The sequence below is a fragment of the Eublepharis macularius genome, chromosome 7 (assembly GCF_028583425.1).
Source record: "Eublepharis macularius isolate TG4126 chromosome 7, MPM_Emac_v1.0, whole genome shotgun sequence".
Lineage (NCBI taxonomy): Eukaryota > Metazoa > Chordata > Lepidosauria > Squamata > Eublepharidae > Eublepharis > Eublepharis macularius.
The window spans coordinates 94,092,573-94,111,396 of record NC_072796.1 but is presented as its reverse complement, the minus strand read 5'-3'; the positions used below and the strand labels follow the sequence as shown (position 1 = coordinate 94,111,396).

Genomic DNA, 18,824 nt, shown 5'->3' with positions numbered 1-18,824 from the left:
TACAATGCCAAGACCACGGCAATACAGCCCGGAAAACCCACAACAACCATTTTTAAAAATAATCTACAAGCGTTCACAAAAACGATAAAAATGATGATATCGAAACTATCAGCACAAAAAGGAAGCAATAAAGGAATAGGGATAGGAATAGCAATAAAGGTAGGGGAATATAAATGAAACAGACCCTAAAGTCAAAGCTGCAGAAGCATTATGAAAACACCCACAGCTTTACAAAGCCATCACTCTCAGTCCTGTTTTTCATTAGTCTTGTAAAACTGTTTGTCTCACTTTTTCATGTTTCAGCCACAGTTTAGAATAAAGTTCAAGGATACAGAGTGCTGCAGCCAAAATGACTAGACATACAAATATCAAGACAGAAATCACAACCCTACAATACTAAAACAATAGAAACCCAATGTACAGTCTATGTAATTAACTTCAGCAGCATTCTATGGTACATGTATACATACTTATTAATTGTTTAAATGCATATCCCTCCCTATCCCTAGGGCTCAGAGTGATTTACAGAAATTTCATCAGTATCTCCCTCTCCACAGTCATTAACATCTTCAATTCCTATTGCCTACTTTCTTCAAGACACCATTCTCTTGCAATGTTCATTTTCTTCTAGCTCCATTTGCACATACATACACCCTTTAGTTTTCAGGCCACGATTGATCGTAATTTTCACTCATCATGCCTCTTCCTCAAAATGACCAATGATGAGGACTGCCACAGTGACATTTGTGGTGTCTCAAAAAGAGACATGACCTGAGGCTTTGTGAGCAGTCGACCCTGGCCTCCTCCACATTTAATAACACTGTGATATAAAAATCACAGTGCCCCTGAATTAATGCAGCTTGATCTGTATTAGGGAAATTCCAGCCGGCTGTGCAAAGCGTTGTTGAGTCCCGCCCAGGAGAGTAATCAAGAATGTGAATGTGAATGCAAATGCCAAGGATCTAGCATGATTAGTTCCCGCCCCTTCAAGCTGCGGACTGTAGTCGTGATAAGAAGGGTTCTCTCTGCGTCATCACCCCACATTCCGATCCCCTTTCTTTCCGTGATGAGATCCCACCTTGATGAAGCAGATAAATAATAAATATAGCTGAAGATGGGAAGGCAGATTAATGATTGGTTGGTGCATGGAAGAAGAGAAGGAAACAGGAAAAATGAGGATATAGGGACCGCTAGGAGGAGAGAAAGAGGAAATAGTGGGAAAGTGGATACAGGAGAAAGTGAAGTGCCCTCCCACCCATAAGTCCTTGCAGGTTCCACACCATGCAACTGGGCCTGGCCCAGTAACTGAATCAGTGCTGTTTTCCCAGGGAGTAGCTGCCAGGGGGAGGAAAGGAGGGGAAACTGAAGACAAGGAAAGATAAAGTTAGGTTGGCTGCTAGGTGTGAAGCAAAGAAGGAAACAGTAAATGGGGAGAGGATTTCAGGAAAGGAGAATAGTGGGGGTGGGGGGGGGAAGGGAAAATTAGGTCTCCCTGCCAGTCCTTGTGCGTCCTCCTTTTGTATACAGTCATAATTATAACCTGAAAGTAGCTCAGTATATTGTAAATGGACCTGCTTACCTCAACTGTTCTGCAGGTTTCTTCCAACTGACTTACAATTCCTTGTATTCTGTCATTACTTCCCACTAATACTGCAATGCCATCACTGAGATCGGACTGCAGCGTAACAAGAATAAAAGAAAAAAGTAAAATAAATATAAAACAAGAACATTGATGATTTTTTAAAAAATTGTCTTATTGCCTGTAATTAGAGTGATTTCTTTTTCAAAAATTCTCATAAAAATATTGGGTAAAATGTACATACTTAACTGTCTGAAGAAGCAAGATCTACTTTTGAAAAGCAATAATAGACAATCTTGCTGAATAATACATATTTGCAGAAGATGAAATTAGTTAGTGCAACACATCATCCTGTTCAGTTAAATAATCTTCTTATCCTTCATGAATGTTATACAACTAAATTCTAATAAGCAGGATTTTATTAACTTTCTGAAATTGTTTTACGCTCAATTATTCCTATTCTGAACTGCTCACAAATTTTGCTAGGACTTTTACTTTCAATATACATTATGTGAATTTGTCTCCAAAATACTATAATTTGTGAGGGATTACTTAGAACTTTACCTTGTATCTGGTTGAAATAGTAAATTATATGAATGTAATAATGATATGAATATTCATGATGCTTTTTACAGATATCTGTTCTAAACTGAATCCACTATGAACATGAAGAAGCCACGGACAGCATCCAAGATTTTTCTCCAGTTTATACAATGAGATGTTTTTACCCAAAGCAACAACTCATATTGAGTATTCATAAATAAATATAATTATAGGTACCATCTAAACACAGTAGTCATAAAGAACTCTGCTTCAAGAAATTAAAATTTTATTTCTTAGGAGATTATTCCAAATAAATAGCTGTTCTGGTTATGGGTAAGGCTATGGATGTCATAGAACATCCACTGAATGAATGTCCCGTCCCCAGACTCACCTGGCGTCCCTTGTTTGTGGGCTGTGGGGTGGGGCCTCTGCAGGGACTATGCAGGAGCCAATGAGTTTGAATTGCCTGGTCAGCCGATCAGCAGTGGGCTGGCCGGGCTCTTGGGGGCGGGGGGCTGGCTGGCAGACCTGAGAGCGTAGTTTGCAGTTAGGTCTGCCTGGAGGGCTTAAATTTCAAGCTGTCTGTCCCCCTGACCCCCCACAGTTGTTTCCATGTGGCATCCCACCCATTGCTCCCTCGACTTAAGGTTCTAACCATTCTGTTTGGCTGGTTGTATGGCTTGTGCTAAGGGGTTTGGTTCTTGTTATGTGTCTTCTCACAACTTCAGGGTTGGTGGTTTTGGCATGAGGCAAAGATCCTTTTTGGGGGAAGCAGGGCCTGAATGCACTGCTTCCACACAGTTGGGGGTCCCCTTAAGGGATCTTGGGGGCAATGCTTGGCAGGAACAAGCCCAGCTTGGGGGCTGTGGGAGGATGCTTGCTCCCAGGTGGCAGAGGATCCACCCATGTATAATCTCACCTACTGTCATCCCATGGTTCCCACCCTTGGCAGGCAGGCTGAGGGGACAGGGGCGTCATCGGCTGGCAAGTTGCTGGGAGTATTCCATTTCAAAAGTAAGAAAAGTCTGTCAAAGTATAACTTGCCTTTATTACTTGAACAGTGGGGAAATGTTCTGATTACAAAGTGTACTATACTCTCTCACATCTAGAAAATGGGCCTCTAGTCAGAGCTTGAAACCAGAGACTAAGAACATTTAGCTATTATATTTTAAGAAAGCTGTAAGCAAATTGGGACAGATTCTGAGGGCAATAACCATAATAATGTATAGTTTGGCATTACATGTGAGGAAAGGCTGTAGGAACTGGGGATGTTTTACAAAGCAACATTTTGTGCATTAGGCAGTCATGTCAGAACCACTGAGAAACATTTTTTTGCCTTGCGTCTCAGTGATTTAAAGGTGGACTATAAATGACATAGATAGATAAATAAATAAATAAAATTTTTGTATGTGTGTGTAGTCTCCGTGTTTGAAATCTGCTGAAGCCAATACATACATCAGTCCTATCACGTGGGACGTTGCACATGCCTGGCAGTTTTGGTGACTGGTATGGGCACAGAGACTCTCCATGCAATGGGCCAATCCACATGTTCTCGTATGTGTGCCAGTTCAAAAAGCAAGCTAGAAAGGCACGTGTTTGGGATGTATTTAGAAAAATCATAAAGATCTCATCAGTTCAGAAGACTGCAACATCTCAACTCAACAATCTTGGTCAGCCCAACTGTGTTTCAATGATAATCAATTGGATGCTGTTCAAGTTAATGGATTTTTAAAGCTAGAAAAAGAAATTGCAATCCCTCAATACTGGTGAAGAAGCTGAGGACAGAGCATTTTATTTCTGTTTCTTGTTTTTAAAAGGGACTAGAATTCTACTTATGAGAAGAATTGTTACTTTTTACCTTTTGTCTTTGGAAAACATTTGAGAGAGGTGCAACCTGGCAATCTTTATGTGCACCAAAAACTTTGCACATTGAACACGTGGGCACTTCACAACTCAGGCAATAAATATTAATTTTCTCATCTTCATGTTCTTCACACATCGGCTGTTCAGTTTTTCTTTCAGGCCTGTGAATAAATTTTAAAAAAACCAATCAGAAAAGACTGCAGATCAAACAAAAGGGAACACAAAGACCGAACACAAAAGAGTAATGTCAGTGAGGACAGGGAAGTCTGAAACCAGGAATGCCTGCAACTATGGGGGTGGGGGTTATCAAATCTACATAAGCTGTTTTTCAGGGATCCATTGTGCATCCTGTCCTCAGCCTCCAATCATCCTATGCTGGTCATCTGTACAAAGAGAATTCTTTCAGGCAACATTGATCCCACACGAGATGATCAAGTTATTGTGGAGGAAATGAATGAAACTTCCAAATGAGCAGGGGTCATTTTGAAGAAAAAGAGCTGGAGGAACTCATTAGCATAACTCATTAACATAACTCATTAGCATATGCCATGCCCCTTGCCATTGCCGGAAGTGTGTCATTAGCGTAACTGATTTGCATATGCCACACCCCCTGATATCACCTATCCTTTGGACCCAATCCTGGCCATTCAGGGCCAAAATTAGGCCCAAAATGGCAAAAAGGGGTTCGAACATTTTGGGCCCAGCCCAGATTGGGTCAGTGCTGGGCAGGGGAGGGTTCCAGGTCGAAACAGGGCCAAAATGGCTGGAAGTCAGGTGGGCGGAGCCACCTGGTATGTGACCTCTTTGGAGAACTGCCGGAACTGTGTTCCTGCACATTCCCCCTCAAAATGAGCCCTGCAAATGAGGATAGGACTACTAGTTGCTGGAAGGTTGACAACAGGGGGCAGGCTTTGGCCTCTGGAGATTCATATTGGGCACTGTGGGAAACAGGAAGCTGTAGCAGATGAGCCATTGGCCTGATGCAATAGAGTGCTGCTTATATAATCTATACTATAATTAGCAGGAGGGAAAGTGGCATGGTATAACCAAATCTTGTCAGATCTCAGAAGCTAAGCAGGGTCAGTATTTGGATGGGTTACCACCAAGGAAGAAAGCAATCACAATCCACCTCTGCTTCTTACTTGCCTTGAAAGCCCTTGCTGGAGTCGCCATAAGTCTTGATGGCACATATGCATGCACTATAATCAGAAATTTCAGAAAAGGCAATTTATGTGGTAATTCAAAATGTCTGTGCCTCTTTAAGGTGCTATTGGATCTTGCTCTAAAAATATTAATAGTTCTTAATCTGAGAAGCAAAACAGCAACTTCCAGAAGGGATATAGTAAGTGAGGTAGCACTACTCTCCACTACATATTGCTCCCAAAGCCACTTCATACTTCCTATCCCTATGCTGTGGGGTTCCAGATGTATAGTTAAGGGCAAAAGTGTTAAGCCTCCTTCTGTATGCTTCAAATTCTTCTCCCAAAGCTACAGTACTCTAACAACAACATTCGATTTATATACCGCCCTTCAGGATGACTTAACACCCACGCAGCATGGTTTACAAAGTATGTTATTATTATCCCCACAACAACAAACACCCTGTGAGGTGGGCGGGGCTGAGAGAGCTAGAAGCTGAGACTGACCCAAGGTCACCCAGCTGGCTTCAAGTGGAGGAGTGGGGAATCAAACCCGGTTCTCCAGATTAGAGTCCCGTGCTCTTAACCACTACACCAAACTGGGTCTCAGGGGACCAGTTTCCCTAACGTAATGCCTGAGGGTGCAATGGTGACACCTTTCCTAGTGCCTGCCAAATGCTTTTAGCAAGTGGGAAAAGCCAAATGGAGCTTTTGCCTGCAAAATTCTGATTGGCCATTGGAGATCTGATTGTCTGGACTCTGCAAATTACCAAAAAAAATGCTTCAGCAGGAGCTGCCACCGCTGCACAAGGATCTTCACTTCAAGACTGAATGTAAGCTGTGTGTATGCAAGAAAATGAACAAAAAGTTCATTTTAAAAGGCATCCTGTTAGGCAGCACTTCTGCCCCAAATGTTGAAGAGTTATGCAAATTTAACTCTCTGCCCTTTTGTGGTTGGCTCTGCCTCCTGCAGCAGTCACTTTGTGATTCTACATACCACCCTGTGAAAGAATTCCATAGGTGCCCACAGGCTTAGAAGGCTTGGGGACCCCTGCTCTAGGAAAACCATAATAGGGCTATGGTTACAAACAGTCTGCGTGGACATGTAGTCACGCTCTTAGCTCTAATGAGGATGAGAGGGATTTCCCATACAAATGGCTAGAGGTAGAAAGCAACCCTCAGGCTGGCATGAAAAATAAAGACTGGACTGATAGCACTTAAGGTTGTCAACGTTTGTGGAGAAAAATGTCCTATTCCTGTAATAGAGTCTTTATGTGTGGAAATGAGCAGCTGAAGCTTTTCATGACATGGAGCTAAATAACACCACCTGGTAAATAATATCCCATTAAATATACCATTAAATCTGGGTTAAAAGATTTTCTGCTGGCCCGTGGGTAACCTGAAGTGCACTCCAAGAAACCGGAAGAGCCAGGAAATGATCTGGACACTGAAATCATGCACAACAACCAAACCACAAACAAGAGAGGTTTAGAAACTGGTGCATTTTTAATTTTGCTATTATATAAGGGGTTTTTTTTGCTTTGCTTTTCTGATGTATTTGTATTTGAATTGTGTTGTTTTAATTGTTAGCAGCCTTGGTGGCCCTGATTGGGCAGAAAGATGAGGTATAAATGTCAAATAAATAAATAAATAAAATGGAGAGTTCAATTATCTCAGTGTTGAATTAAGGAACCCTCAACCCACAGAAGCAAACTTTGAAGAAGGATTCAACTATGTGACATGTAACTCATGGCAGTTTTTTTAGGTTAGTGACTAGCCTGAGCTTCTCAGAAGAATATTTAAGGATCTGTGGATTCTATGCAGCCAAACTTTTAGTTAAAAAAAAACAGTGCTCAAACTGATGCTAGACTAGTAAGTACCTTGAGAACGACCTTACTTTATAAGCAGTTACTTCCATCTCCCCTGATTCTTCCAGCAGACTTTATTGATATAATGAATTATAAGCACAGAAAGGCCTTCACTACAGCAGGCCTGGATATTCTACTGCTCAGAGTCTTGGAAGGCCGCTTCAGTGGTATTCCGCGTAGCAAAAGAGTCTGCTCCTGTGGTTATAGGTCCATTGAGGATTTGTCCCATGTCACATTCCCGTGTCCAAGATCTGAGGCTGTGTGCAGCAGATTTTTAAGGACCATTATTTCCCAAGAAGGTCAAACTAGGATAAATTAGTTTTATTATTGGCAGATAGGGATGAATCCATTACTCTCCAAATGACATGCTGCCACTGTCATCAAGATAAAAAAGATGATGGGGCATGCTGACCCAAGCATGGTTGACTGCAATCCTGAGTGTGGGGTTGCCGGAGGCAATCCTTCCTCAGAACCTTACTATATAGAACTGCCTAATGTTGGTTAAAATCTGAAGAACTACTTTAAAAGAACTCTGCAGCTTGTGTACACCCACTTGGATTTTGATTTTTTCCATTTTAAACTTTAAAGCTGTTATTCTCATTGCGGGCGTACTTTGATGCTTTATTTTTCAAAAGTGCTGGAATGTTGTGTACCAGGGAGGTGGGTATCCAAAGTAATCAGTGGAGCATACCCCGTTTGCAAATTTGAGGGGACACAGCATGCTTTCTTTCTTAGTTGTGTGTCTACAAACCCCTGGGTTTGCCTGAGTGTGCACATAAACAAAGGCTGTTCATATGATTGTAGGTTCCCTCATATGATTAATTGTAGGTTCATTCTTCAGATTTGGAGAGCAAACCGCTTATACCAGTTTGAATGTTGCTCTATGCCAAGCAATTTCCATAAAAAGATTTATACTGCCAACATTCTATAACACCTAGAGAAGTTTGCATGGCATCCAGTAGGCTGAAGTCCCTCCCTATCAAAAGTTAAAGCTCACAAAGCTCACTTCTTGTAAAGCAAATCCTGTTTCATACCAACAGTTTAAGAATTCAGGGCCCAGCTACTTTTAATGGGGACCAATTGGCTCTGATCCAATGGAGCTTGTTGTTGAGCCTTACTGTTTTCTCCTTTTATAGCTGGGTGGTTATGATGATTCCTCCCTCAGCTTGCAAGAAGAAGGAAAAAATGGGAATAAGGGAAAGGGAGCTACTCCCAGCAGTAGACACCTTCTTTGATGAAAACTCCTAGGATGTCTTAGAACAAACCCATTTGTTTCTATAGAAAATACAATTAAGTTAGAACCAGCACCAGAAGACAAACCTTCAAGGGCAGAAACCAGTCTGTTACCTGGTAGATTCCTGCTTGTATATATCAATGATATTTTCCACCAAAAGGTTCCTTTGAAGACCATACACGCCATGTCTGTCCAGAACTACTTCATGTCTGCAAGAAGGGCAGCGGAATCGCCCCCCGGATGCCACAGTGGTGCCTCCTCTGGTTGGCAGATATGGGTTTGAGGCCTGCTCTTGCCAAGCAATAAAATCACATCCTTGTAAAGTCATTATTTGAATTCTTCACAATTATTCTAAGTGCTATCATTTCTGCATCACAAGACTGAAATTGTTTTATCTGCTTAAGCCATGATCTAATGGTTCCATACATTTACTACTATGACTTCACTGGACTTTGGCTCAAGTCCTCTAAGACAACTTATCTTCGATTTGGGAGCAAATTCTTTCCCCAAAATATACAAAAAGATAAATAACTTCCAATACCATTTTGTCTAATGCCTGTCAGCTAATAATAAAACAACAACTTACGCTTGAGAGAAAAATTGCCATTTTTAGAGGTGTTGGGAAACAACAGGAATGGGTTTACGTGTTAATATCTCTAAATACTTGAAATAACAATTCCATCTACATAAATAAATAGGGACATTTCCAAATGTAAGAGATCAAAATAAATAACAAATATATTATCTTTCCAAATTAAATTTCTCCTTATTCTTCCCTATAAGAAAAATCTGGTTTATTAAACCTAATGATACCCTCCTAATTTTATAATATGTTATTATTATACATTTTCCATCCATTTTAAAAGACTGAATAACTTACCTGGAAGATATCACTGGCACATTTTCTGCAGAGGTTGTGCTGACAGGGAAGGATAACCACCGGCTTGGTAAACATCTCTAAACATATGGGACAAATAAGTTGCTTCTCTAAGTTATCCATAGTTTGCTGTTCTTTGGAAAAAGACTTAAAATTAAGGGAGGTGCTCATCTCCTAGCGATTCCAAGGAGCAGAGGCTCAGAATCAGGGTGCTGCTGATCAGTTTCCGGATTAGGTCCCCAAAAGAATTCCAAAGCTTGTGTGATCAAATGTCCTTTGAGGTTTTTTCCCAGGAGGACATTGTTTAAACGGAGTGAAGGGAGCTAGTTCTATTTTAGAAGGAGAACGTCATTGGTTGCCATACTTACTTTCTCCATATATGCATCTGACACCAGGACAGATTTAGACAGGTGACAGCTCACTGGGGTGAGAGATCAACATTCCTGAATTTAAGAAGGAAGGAGAGCAGGGGGAAGGGAGACACTGACAGTTGCCACTGAAAGATATGAACCACTCACTGCTGGAAAAACTGAAGTGTTAAGTTTACTGGAGAATGCTGTTGGGTTGTGTCTTCAGGCTTCACTGCCACAGAGGGAAGTTAAGGCCTCTGAAAAACACTGGATGAAGACAGCAGTATATGAGAACAACTGGACCATTGCATTTATATTAAGCACAAAGTCTTCATCAGCTCTAACCTAACAAAAGCAGAACTCCCCAAAGAATGTCTAGGGTTTTGTGGAGGAGAGAAATGGCCATGCTACAGATGGCAACTTTTTTAAAAAAAACAGAGGTGGATAATTGCTCTGGTGGTGGCTTTGCTAAAAGAGGAAATTCACAGCAAGTATGGAAATGAATAGATGGATAAATGTTCCTGAGGGCAATCAAGGTTCCCAGAACCAGGGCCTGTCTGATCATTAAGCAGACAATCCACCTCAGGCTTGGGTATATGATCAAAGGCAGTCAGTTGTCAATTCTTTTTTTTATTAACAGATTATCTCAGTGGGAATGCCATTTTTTTTCTTTCTCAGATATTGAATTGTTTTGGACCATCTCTACTGAAATGACAGGATGGTTGTGGGGAAGGGAAGACATCCTGATGTTCTTTAAGTTTTAAAATTAAACAGTGCCTGAACATATGGTTACTCAGATGGGGCTTGGAGATCTGGAATTACAACAGAAAATAGCTGCTTTGGAGAGTAGACCACAGCATCACAGTCCAGCGGAGCTTCTTCCCCTTCCCATGAGCCACCCCCAAATCTCCAGGAATTTTCCGGCCTGGAGTTGGAAATTCTAGCTGAGAAATCCAGCTGTAACACCACAAGCAGGCCTTTGCCTTAGTTGTACTAAGCCACCTCCATCATTTTGGCTTTGAAACAGAACCAGCTTCCTTGCTGCTGACATATGACCAGGGGGATATGGCGAGGGGGTTAAAAATATAGTGGTCCAGGTTGCCCTGTGAGACCTTAAGAGCTTGGCAAGGCATTTCTGGTATGTGGCTATAAATTCCACACAACCCTTTTATTGGAGTGGGGGTGGGAAAGTATGACTGTGGTCTAGTCATTCTCTCTAATCCTGACCTACCTCACATGATAGTTGCAAAGGTACAAAGGGTGTGGGGAGGGAGGGAGGTGAGCCATGTACACTACCCAGAGATTCTTGGAGGAAGAGTGGGATAAAATGGAAAGAATGGTATAGCTGGTGGACGCAGAGAGACCTAGGTATTAGCCTATTTGCGTTGTGATTTATTCTCACGTAATTTTGGTTAGTCTGGGTAATGTGAAAGATGGCAAAGGAAATCTTTTGTCTGGGGAGCTGTGGTGGCTGTCAGGAGCTTGTTTATTACAAGGCCATTGATTCTTTGTTAGTTATTTTATCAAAATAGTTGATAAATTACACGTTTATTTTCTAATCTTCTTGTAAACTGCTTTCAACAATATTTCAGAAAGTGGTGAGAGGAAAAGATGAATCGGGGGGGGGGAACTCTGAGTCTGGTAGTATGTGTGGTGTAGCACAGAGTTTCAAATTAGAATTGGAGGGACCTGGGTTCAAATCCCCAACTTGCTGGGCGACCTGATCAGTCAATCTTTCTCTTGCTCTAACCTATCTCACAGGGTTGTTATGATGAAGATAAAACTGAGGAGGGGATAACTTGGTGTGCCACTCAGAGCTATTCAGAGGAAGTGTGGGATAAAAGTGAGATAGAATATCAGCTGATGAAGGTGTGCTGGGTGAGGGAGAAGAGGCTGATGTCCTTGAATAAGGAACCAAGAAAGGACTTTAGCAACTAGTGTATTGTGAAGGGTTAATGGAGGTAGGGTTGTTCACTCTGTCTTGGGAAATTCCTGTAGAATTGTGGGAGGTGCCTGGGATGGATGGAATTTGAGGAGGGGAGGGAGCTAGGGTTGCCAGCATGTGTCTGGCAACTAGCTGGAGCTTTAGGTGTGGGGATATGGGAGGTGCTGATGATACTTGCTCTGTGATGTCACTTCTGGGGAAAAGTGGAGGTGACATCAAGTCACTCTAGAAATCACTGAAAACTCTATGGTAAAACCTTAGATTTTCTGGCAATTCCTAGAGTGATGCAACATCATTTCTGGGTTCCCCCCCCCCGAAAGTTATGTCATGCTGGGCATAATGCTGGCAGTTTTTAACGTTTTTCTCCCACTGCCAAGTGGCGGCTGGCAATGAAGGTTGCTGGAAGGAAGTCTTCCATAACAGTGGGAGACCTGTCAACTCTAGAGAGATCTCAGTGGGGAAGTAATGACATAGAGTGTGCCCTCTGCTATTTGCTCCAGGCCTCACCTGGCGGTTAGTAACCATAGATGGTGGCAGGGAGTGGCTGGTGCACTGTGGTGCAGGTATATTAATGCTGATTGACCAGCAAGGCCTGAGATTATATAGTGCTCATCTAGCCACCAGTGACATTTTAAATAAGATCACCTCAGTGTGGGGTTGCCATACAGGTCTCAAGTATTGATACAGGGAAAACAGTAATATTGTGTGTACATAAGTTCTAAACAATAGCGAGTTGGGAACAGATATACATCAAATGCATTTGAACTGGTTCCTGTTTAAAGTTGTCAGCAAAACGCTGAAGAAATACCATTTCTTTGGCTAAGCATAGGTGATAATGCTGCTTGGGTTCCATGGCCATCTCAGAATCCCACTGTTTATATTCTAGTGCTAGGCTCTGTTCTGTTTCTCTCTGTTTATTAGACACAGAGATCTCTCACAACTTGGCACTTGTTCTGTAGTTATTTTTAAAACGACAATTTCCCAGATCATGTCTGGCATGTGAGGCCTAATCTTAGGGCACAGCCATCTGTGCTGTTATTTGGCAACACTTTATCGCACAACTGTACAAGCAGTATGGATTGTATCTACAAGTTTAGGCCAGATATTCACTTCTCTTACTGTAGCAAACTGTTGAGCCTGCCTGCGTCCTGTACATATAGGCTTGCCAATCCCCTAGTGGGGGCAGGGAATCTCTTGCCCCCAGCCTCTACCCCCTGCCGCTTCTTATCTGGCCAGCGGGGAGAAAAAAGATTCAGGAACACTGTGCTGGGAGCAAAGCGGCTCTGACATGCTGCAGAGCGCCTCGCATGCTCCCGCGTTGTGCCAGGAATGGCATAATTAGCATTAGCATTCGGGGCTGATTTTCACTCAGTTGCCCCCTCCCCCCAGCGCAACCCATTCCTTCCATGTTGGGCCAGGAATGATGTCATTCCTGGTGCAATGCGGGGTGCTCCAGAGCTCATGTGCTCAAAGTGTGAGTACACAAGGCAGGTACCCCATGCATGAATCCCCCCATGCCCTCCCCATCCCTTGGTTTGCCTCCAAGGTATCTGGCAACCCTAAGTTAAATATGTCAGATGCTTTTCATAGGACAATAGAATAATTAGACCTCTACAGAGCATTCATTACATAAAAATATATTTTACACACTGCTTAGCATTTAGGAAGCATGATGAGAAAGAAAACAGAAATCACTCTACAGATGCCATGTATTATTATCCGAATTGATATATTCAGACACAAAGTGAATTAAATCAATAATAATAAATAACATAACAATAATAATAACATTTGATTTATATACCGCCCTTCAGGACAACTTAATGCCCACTCAGAGCGGTTTACAAAGTATGTTATTATTATCCCCACAACAAAACACCCTGTGAGGTGGGTGGGGCTGAGAGAGCTCTTAGAAGCTGTGACTGACCCAAGGTCACCTCTGAAGATGCCAGTCACAGCTCATTTCAGTATCGTTTCTTATTACTTCTAGTTAGCATGAAAGCAGCAAACTAGAAGAGCAAGAAGATCCTGAACATTAGGGGCTGCAATGTTTAACTGATTCATCAAATCAAGTGATCATTTCAACCCCTTCAAGATGATTGACATCCCCCTGATTAATAGACACTGCTTTATAAGATGCATGGGGACTTGGGCTGTACAAAACTCATTTAGCTCAGTGGAGGAAAATCTGAGATTATTATTTTATTTTATTGATGTCATTTATAGTCTGCCTTTCTCACTGAGACTCAAGGTGGATTACATAATGTGAGATTAGTACAGTCAATATCGAGGACATTTAAATAAACAATGCAACAGAGTATATAAATGCAAGTTTACAAAGATATAACGGAAGTAAAAATCCAAAAATGCTGAACCAGAGCATAAGCAATTCTAGGACTGACATCAGACAACATAGAACTACCCAGTAGGATCATACTTAAAGCACAGGTAGTACATAGAAGCACATATTTAAAGCAACAGATAGGACAACATCGTGGTGAACTTGTTAGTGAAGTATCTCTTTGAGACCATTTCCTTACAATACATGCTTTCTATCTGAGTATTTATTTCGTTGGATTTCTATTCCGGCCTACCCGCAAGTGGATTACATCATTTAAAGAAAACCTCTTTTGAATAATTTAGTTTTGCATCATTTGTGGAAAGCCAGGAGAGTGGGGGCTCTCCTGACCTCCTCAGGCCAGCTGTTCCATAGAGTGGGGCCACCACAGAGAATGTCTGTGTACAGGAAGCTATTAATTTTGCCCATTTGCAGGGTGGCACATGCAGGAGACCCTGTTCAGATAAGCGAAGCTGCCGTGGAGGAACATGGGGCGAGAGTGGTCCCATAGGTCTGCTTGACCAAGACCATGAAGAGCTTTATATGTGATAGCCAGTACCTTGAACTGAGCACAGTAACTGATATGTAGCCAATGGAGTGACTGCACGATGGGAGTGATATTCATGCTCCTGTTCACTCCTGATAACAGTCAAGCTGCAGCATTTTGCACCAACCGGAGTCGCCAATTTAACTTAGATGAAAGATCTAAGTTAATAGTCATGTTACCATAGCATGGATCCAGATGGCCACATTGGCCATGTTGAGGTAGGAAGCCATCTTCTAAGCTAGTGTGTAGTTGTAGAAAGCATTTTTTGCAGCTGCCTTAGCTTGCTTTTCTAGTGGTAGTGCTAGATCCAGTATAACCCTTAGGGTCTTAACTGAGTCTGCAAGGGTCAGACAAACTCCAATGAAAGTGGGGAGTACAATGTACTTCAAGATCTCTGCCTTCCCAATGAACATCACTTCCGTCTTGTCTGGGTTCAATTTCAAGTTGTTTGCTTTCAGCCATTTGACCACAGCTGTCAGGCAATGACCCAAGATTTCTACTGCATCCTGTGGGGACCTGGATAGTGAGATATAGAGTTGTTTGTCATCTGCATATTGATGACATCCCACTACATAGCTGCAAATGAGTTCTACTAAAGGCTTTCCATAGAGATTGAATAACATGTGAGATGTGCCCTGCAGAACCCCACAAGATAATTCCCATTCTGGAGATAGCCATCCAATAGTCATCAGAGATCAGCTATCAGACCCTTTGAGTCTGTTCCATGAGAAACAATTTAAACCAGTCCAAGGCACATACTTTGATGCTCACTTCTGTCTCTAAACTCCTCAACAGGGTGGCATGGTCTAAGACTGCTGATAGATCCAGGAGGAGCAATAAGGAGGCATGGCCTTTGTCTCTATTCAGATGGAGATCATCCACTAAAGCTACTAGAGCTGTCTCTGTCCCATGTCCTGGTCTGAATCTGGGCTGAAAAGGGTCCAGAGCATTAGAGTTATTCAAGAAGATCTGGAGTTGGTCAGCTTCAGCTACTGCTCTCTCAATCACTTTGCTCAAAAAGGGCACAGACTGGACGATAATTGACCACATCATTTTTGTCTAGGATAGTTTTCTTAATTAGTGGATGGATAACCACTTGTTGGAGCAGCTAGGGGAAGGTGCCCTGAGTTAACAATTGATTTACAGTAGACCTCAGAAGATCTTGATGAGAATCTTCTCTTTTCTGTCTCTCACTAAATATAGATGACTTTTACCTCTCTGCTACCATCACAAGGAGTAAGATGAAAACTTAAAGCTCTCAGTTGCTACACACATTCTTTATGTGGATTTTTGCTTTGGTTTTGTAATGGTATATCCAATTTGTATGTGTACATCACCCCTGCAAAACAGAAAACAAGTTGATGAAAATTTGCCCTGAAGGTTCACTTTACACACTAAAGTCAGAACGAAATGCAAACAGATGAAAAAAATTCCAGAGACAGCAGAACACACAAAGCAGCCATATAGCAAATCAGACCATCGATCTATCGTGATCAATATGTTGTTGTTTCTGATTGGCAGTGAATTCTAGGCTCATACATATTACCAACTACCTCAGCCTATTAAGTAGAGGTGCTAGGGACTGAAACGGATGTTTTATCTCTGAGCCACATTACTTAATTAAAGAAAAAGAACCTCAAAATACAAATACATATCTGTTTTTTAAAAAAAATAATAAAGTGTTAAGTACATAAACAATATTTGGTACTATGATATCTAAAAATGACAGAAAAAGCATGGAAGTTAAATCATTCCTTTAAAATACACCGTAGACATGAAACTCTGCAGCTCAGAAGAATAACTTCATCAGCCACAGATAACCATCCAATGACATGGGGAAGCTGTACAACTTGGTAAAGATCTCTTACTACACATAATAACATGTCCACGGCAGAAAAATAATGACACTTTTTCAATAAAACAGATAACAGAGATAACACATGGTTAAAAAAAACCCTTGCCACATAGCAAAAAGGTTTTCTTTCTTGGATCTGTTTTATCCTATCTGAGCTCAATGAACAGGCATGGCAGCACTTTGGAATCTAGTTTCTTTTTTGATTCTCAGGGAAGGAACTTTGCAGCACTTTCTTTGTTCCCCAACTCAGAATTGTAGACCTTTCTATGTCCACTCCTCTAATTCTTCCCTCCAGCTACAGGATTCTCTCTTTTATCACCTCATCTGACCACAGCATTTTTAACAACAAAAGTCAATATTTTTCATACTTCAAGTAGATTAGAAGTTTATTGTGCACATGACATTCATCGACATAGTGCTACCCGGAGCGGGAGTTTTAAGTTTAAAATAAACATAGTACGTATTAGGAATTTTACAACAAACTAAGGAATGTGTAGCAGTTATTGATTTATTTATATCCTACTTTTCTGACACATTCAAATGTTAACCTTATAGTGAAGGGCATTTGCCCACAAGAAGTATTTGACTTTATGCTCTCTAAGCTAATACCTGCCTTCTCTTTCTGCCTCCAATCTGGGTGAAAGGTCAGGGAGAAGGGTGAAACAAAGGCATAGAGACATGCTCCCCACTGTTATTCATTCTTGCCTGACCTTCAGGAGCATTTAGCTCTGCAATGGACCCTACCATTAACACTCTTAGCAATACACACATCCAATCAGGAAGTCAGGCTTTGGTGCCACAGATTTCCTTAGCAGTAAGCCCCACTGAAATCTGTGGGACTTATTCCAAGTAACCAAATTCAGAAAGCACGTTCTTTTCAAAGCTCTTGGTGTTATGCATATGTACACTTTTTAAAAATTTATATTTTATTTATATTTCAATTTATAAACCGCTCATCCTCAGGGGCTCTGGGCGGTGAACAAGTTAAAATCAATAAAAACAAGAAAACAACAATACTAAAATCAATATACAATAAACAATAATGAAATAAATTAACCAGATACGTTAAGGTGCGATGGTGGGGAGAACGCCCCCACACCAAAGGTGGGTGGCCAACATGGCACCGCCCCTTCAACCACCGAACACCTGGTGGAACAGCTCTGTCTTATAGGCCCGGCGGAATGATAATATGTCCCGCTGGGCCCGGGTCTCCATTGACAGAGCGTTCCACCAGGCTGGGGCCAGGACTGAAAAGGCCCTGGCCCTGGTTGAAGTGAGGTGGGCTTCCTTAGGGCTGGGGACCACCAGTAAACATTTATCCGCTGATCAAAGTGGTCTCCGGGGAACATACAGGGAGAGGCGGTCCCGAAGATATGCCGGTCCCAACCCGCTCAGGGCTTTAAAGGTAAGAACCAATACCTTGAACCTGATTCGGAATTCAACCGGAAGCCAGTGCCACTGGCGCAGGACAGGTGTGATATGTGACTGGTAGGATATACCAGTCAGGACCCGTGCCACCGCATTCTGGACCAGTTGTAGTTTCCGGATCAGGCCCAGGGGTAGCCCAGCGTAGAGTAAGTTACAGTAATCTAGCCTGGAGGTGACTGTTGCATGGATCACTGTAGCCTGGTCCTGGGGCGTCAGGTAGGGGGCAAGTTGCCTGATCTGACAAAGATGGAAAAATGCAGACTTGGCAACCGCCGTGACCTGGGCCTCCATCGATAGGGAGGTATCCAGGAGCACGCCCAGACTCTTCACCACTAGCAAAGTTGCAAATGTAACCAATTAATAGGTTACAAATTTGGCAAATGTAACCAATTAACCAACATGTTTATACAAGTCTGATACATACAATGAATCCATTACCATTTCTTGTGTAGGGTAACCAAACACAGTGAAATGCAATTTTAAAAAGTGTATGTAAAAACCTTTATATGAGATAATACACTTTTGTTTTAAAAGCTTGAAATAACAGTACAGGAAAATTCCAGAGTATTACCCATGAAAAATAAAAACTATTTGGAAGACTCCTGCTACACTGGGAAACACTCATTACACAGAATTTAGTGCAGCACTTTCTCCAACACTTTTGTGAATGCTACCCAACGCATTTGTAAGACAGTGCAATTTGAAGAGGAAAATGAGAAACCCAGACCACAAAAAAAAAATCTTCCTTCGAGCCGGAATCGAACCAGCGACCTAAGGATTCCTATAGCATTTTTCTCCTACAGTCCTCCGCTCTACCAGCTGAGCTATCGAAGGAACACATATTGTGTTTTTCCCAAGAGATAACAAACAGCTCACAGTTCAGCCGCTTTGAACGAGAGGATGTAATGTGACGCTGCTGCTCCGAGGTGAGTTGCTCCGAATTTGAAAAATCAACTGCACAGGACCGTCTCAGTATTCCTGGAAAGCCAGACTCTGCATGCGGATAAAGGTCGGAGAAATGAAGGAGAGGCCTGTGTCTGTCTAATGAGTAACCAACACAGCATTTTCCAGCCGGGCCATCTTAGAACTGCAGATAGGACTCGTGAGGCTTTCCTGGCCGCCGCGGTTGCCGAAGCGCCTCTTCCTGCAGCTCCTTTCTTCCGCTCCTCTCCCTCTTTCCTGCCTTAAACAAGAACCCTCAACAACCAAACATGCTTCAGGAACGTGGAGTTCGTATGTGTAACTCCGAGTGACGATC

At 42.1% G+C, this 18,824-nt stretch overlaps 1 protein-coding gene and 1 non-coding gene across 3 annotated transcripts in view; both read right to left on the bottom strand.

Moving 5' to 3' along the window:
* Positions 1–9,379, bottom strand: part of TRIM55 (tripartite motif containing 55) — a 53,262-nt gene extending 43,883 nt beyond the window's left edge. For both annotated transcript variants that reach the window (XM_054985700.1, XM_054985701.1), the window contains exons 1-4: positions 9,107–9,379; positions 8,340–8,512; positions 3,981–4,146; positions 1,580–1,675 (exon numbers count right to left, since the gene is read on the bottom strand). In XM_054985700.1, coding sequence (XP_054841675.1) covers positions 1,580–1,675; positions 3,981–4,146; positions 8,340–8,512; positions 9,107–9,274 — 603 coding nt within the window. In that variant the 5' untranslated portion in view covers positions 9,275–9,379. The remainder of the gene's footprint in view (positions 1–1,579; positions 1,676–3,980; positions 4,147–8,339; positions 8,513–9,106) is intronic.
* An 8,930-nt stretch (positions 9,380–18,309) lies between these two features.
* Positions 18,310–18,400, bottom strand: TRNAY-GUA (transfer RNA tyrosine (anticodon GUA)). Its single transcript is given in 2 exon segments — positions 18,310–18,345; positions 18,364–18,400. It is a non-coding gene; the product is annotated as a tRNA-Tyr (tRNA).
* Between the last annotated feature and the right edge of the window lie 424 nt (positions 18,401–18,824).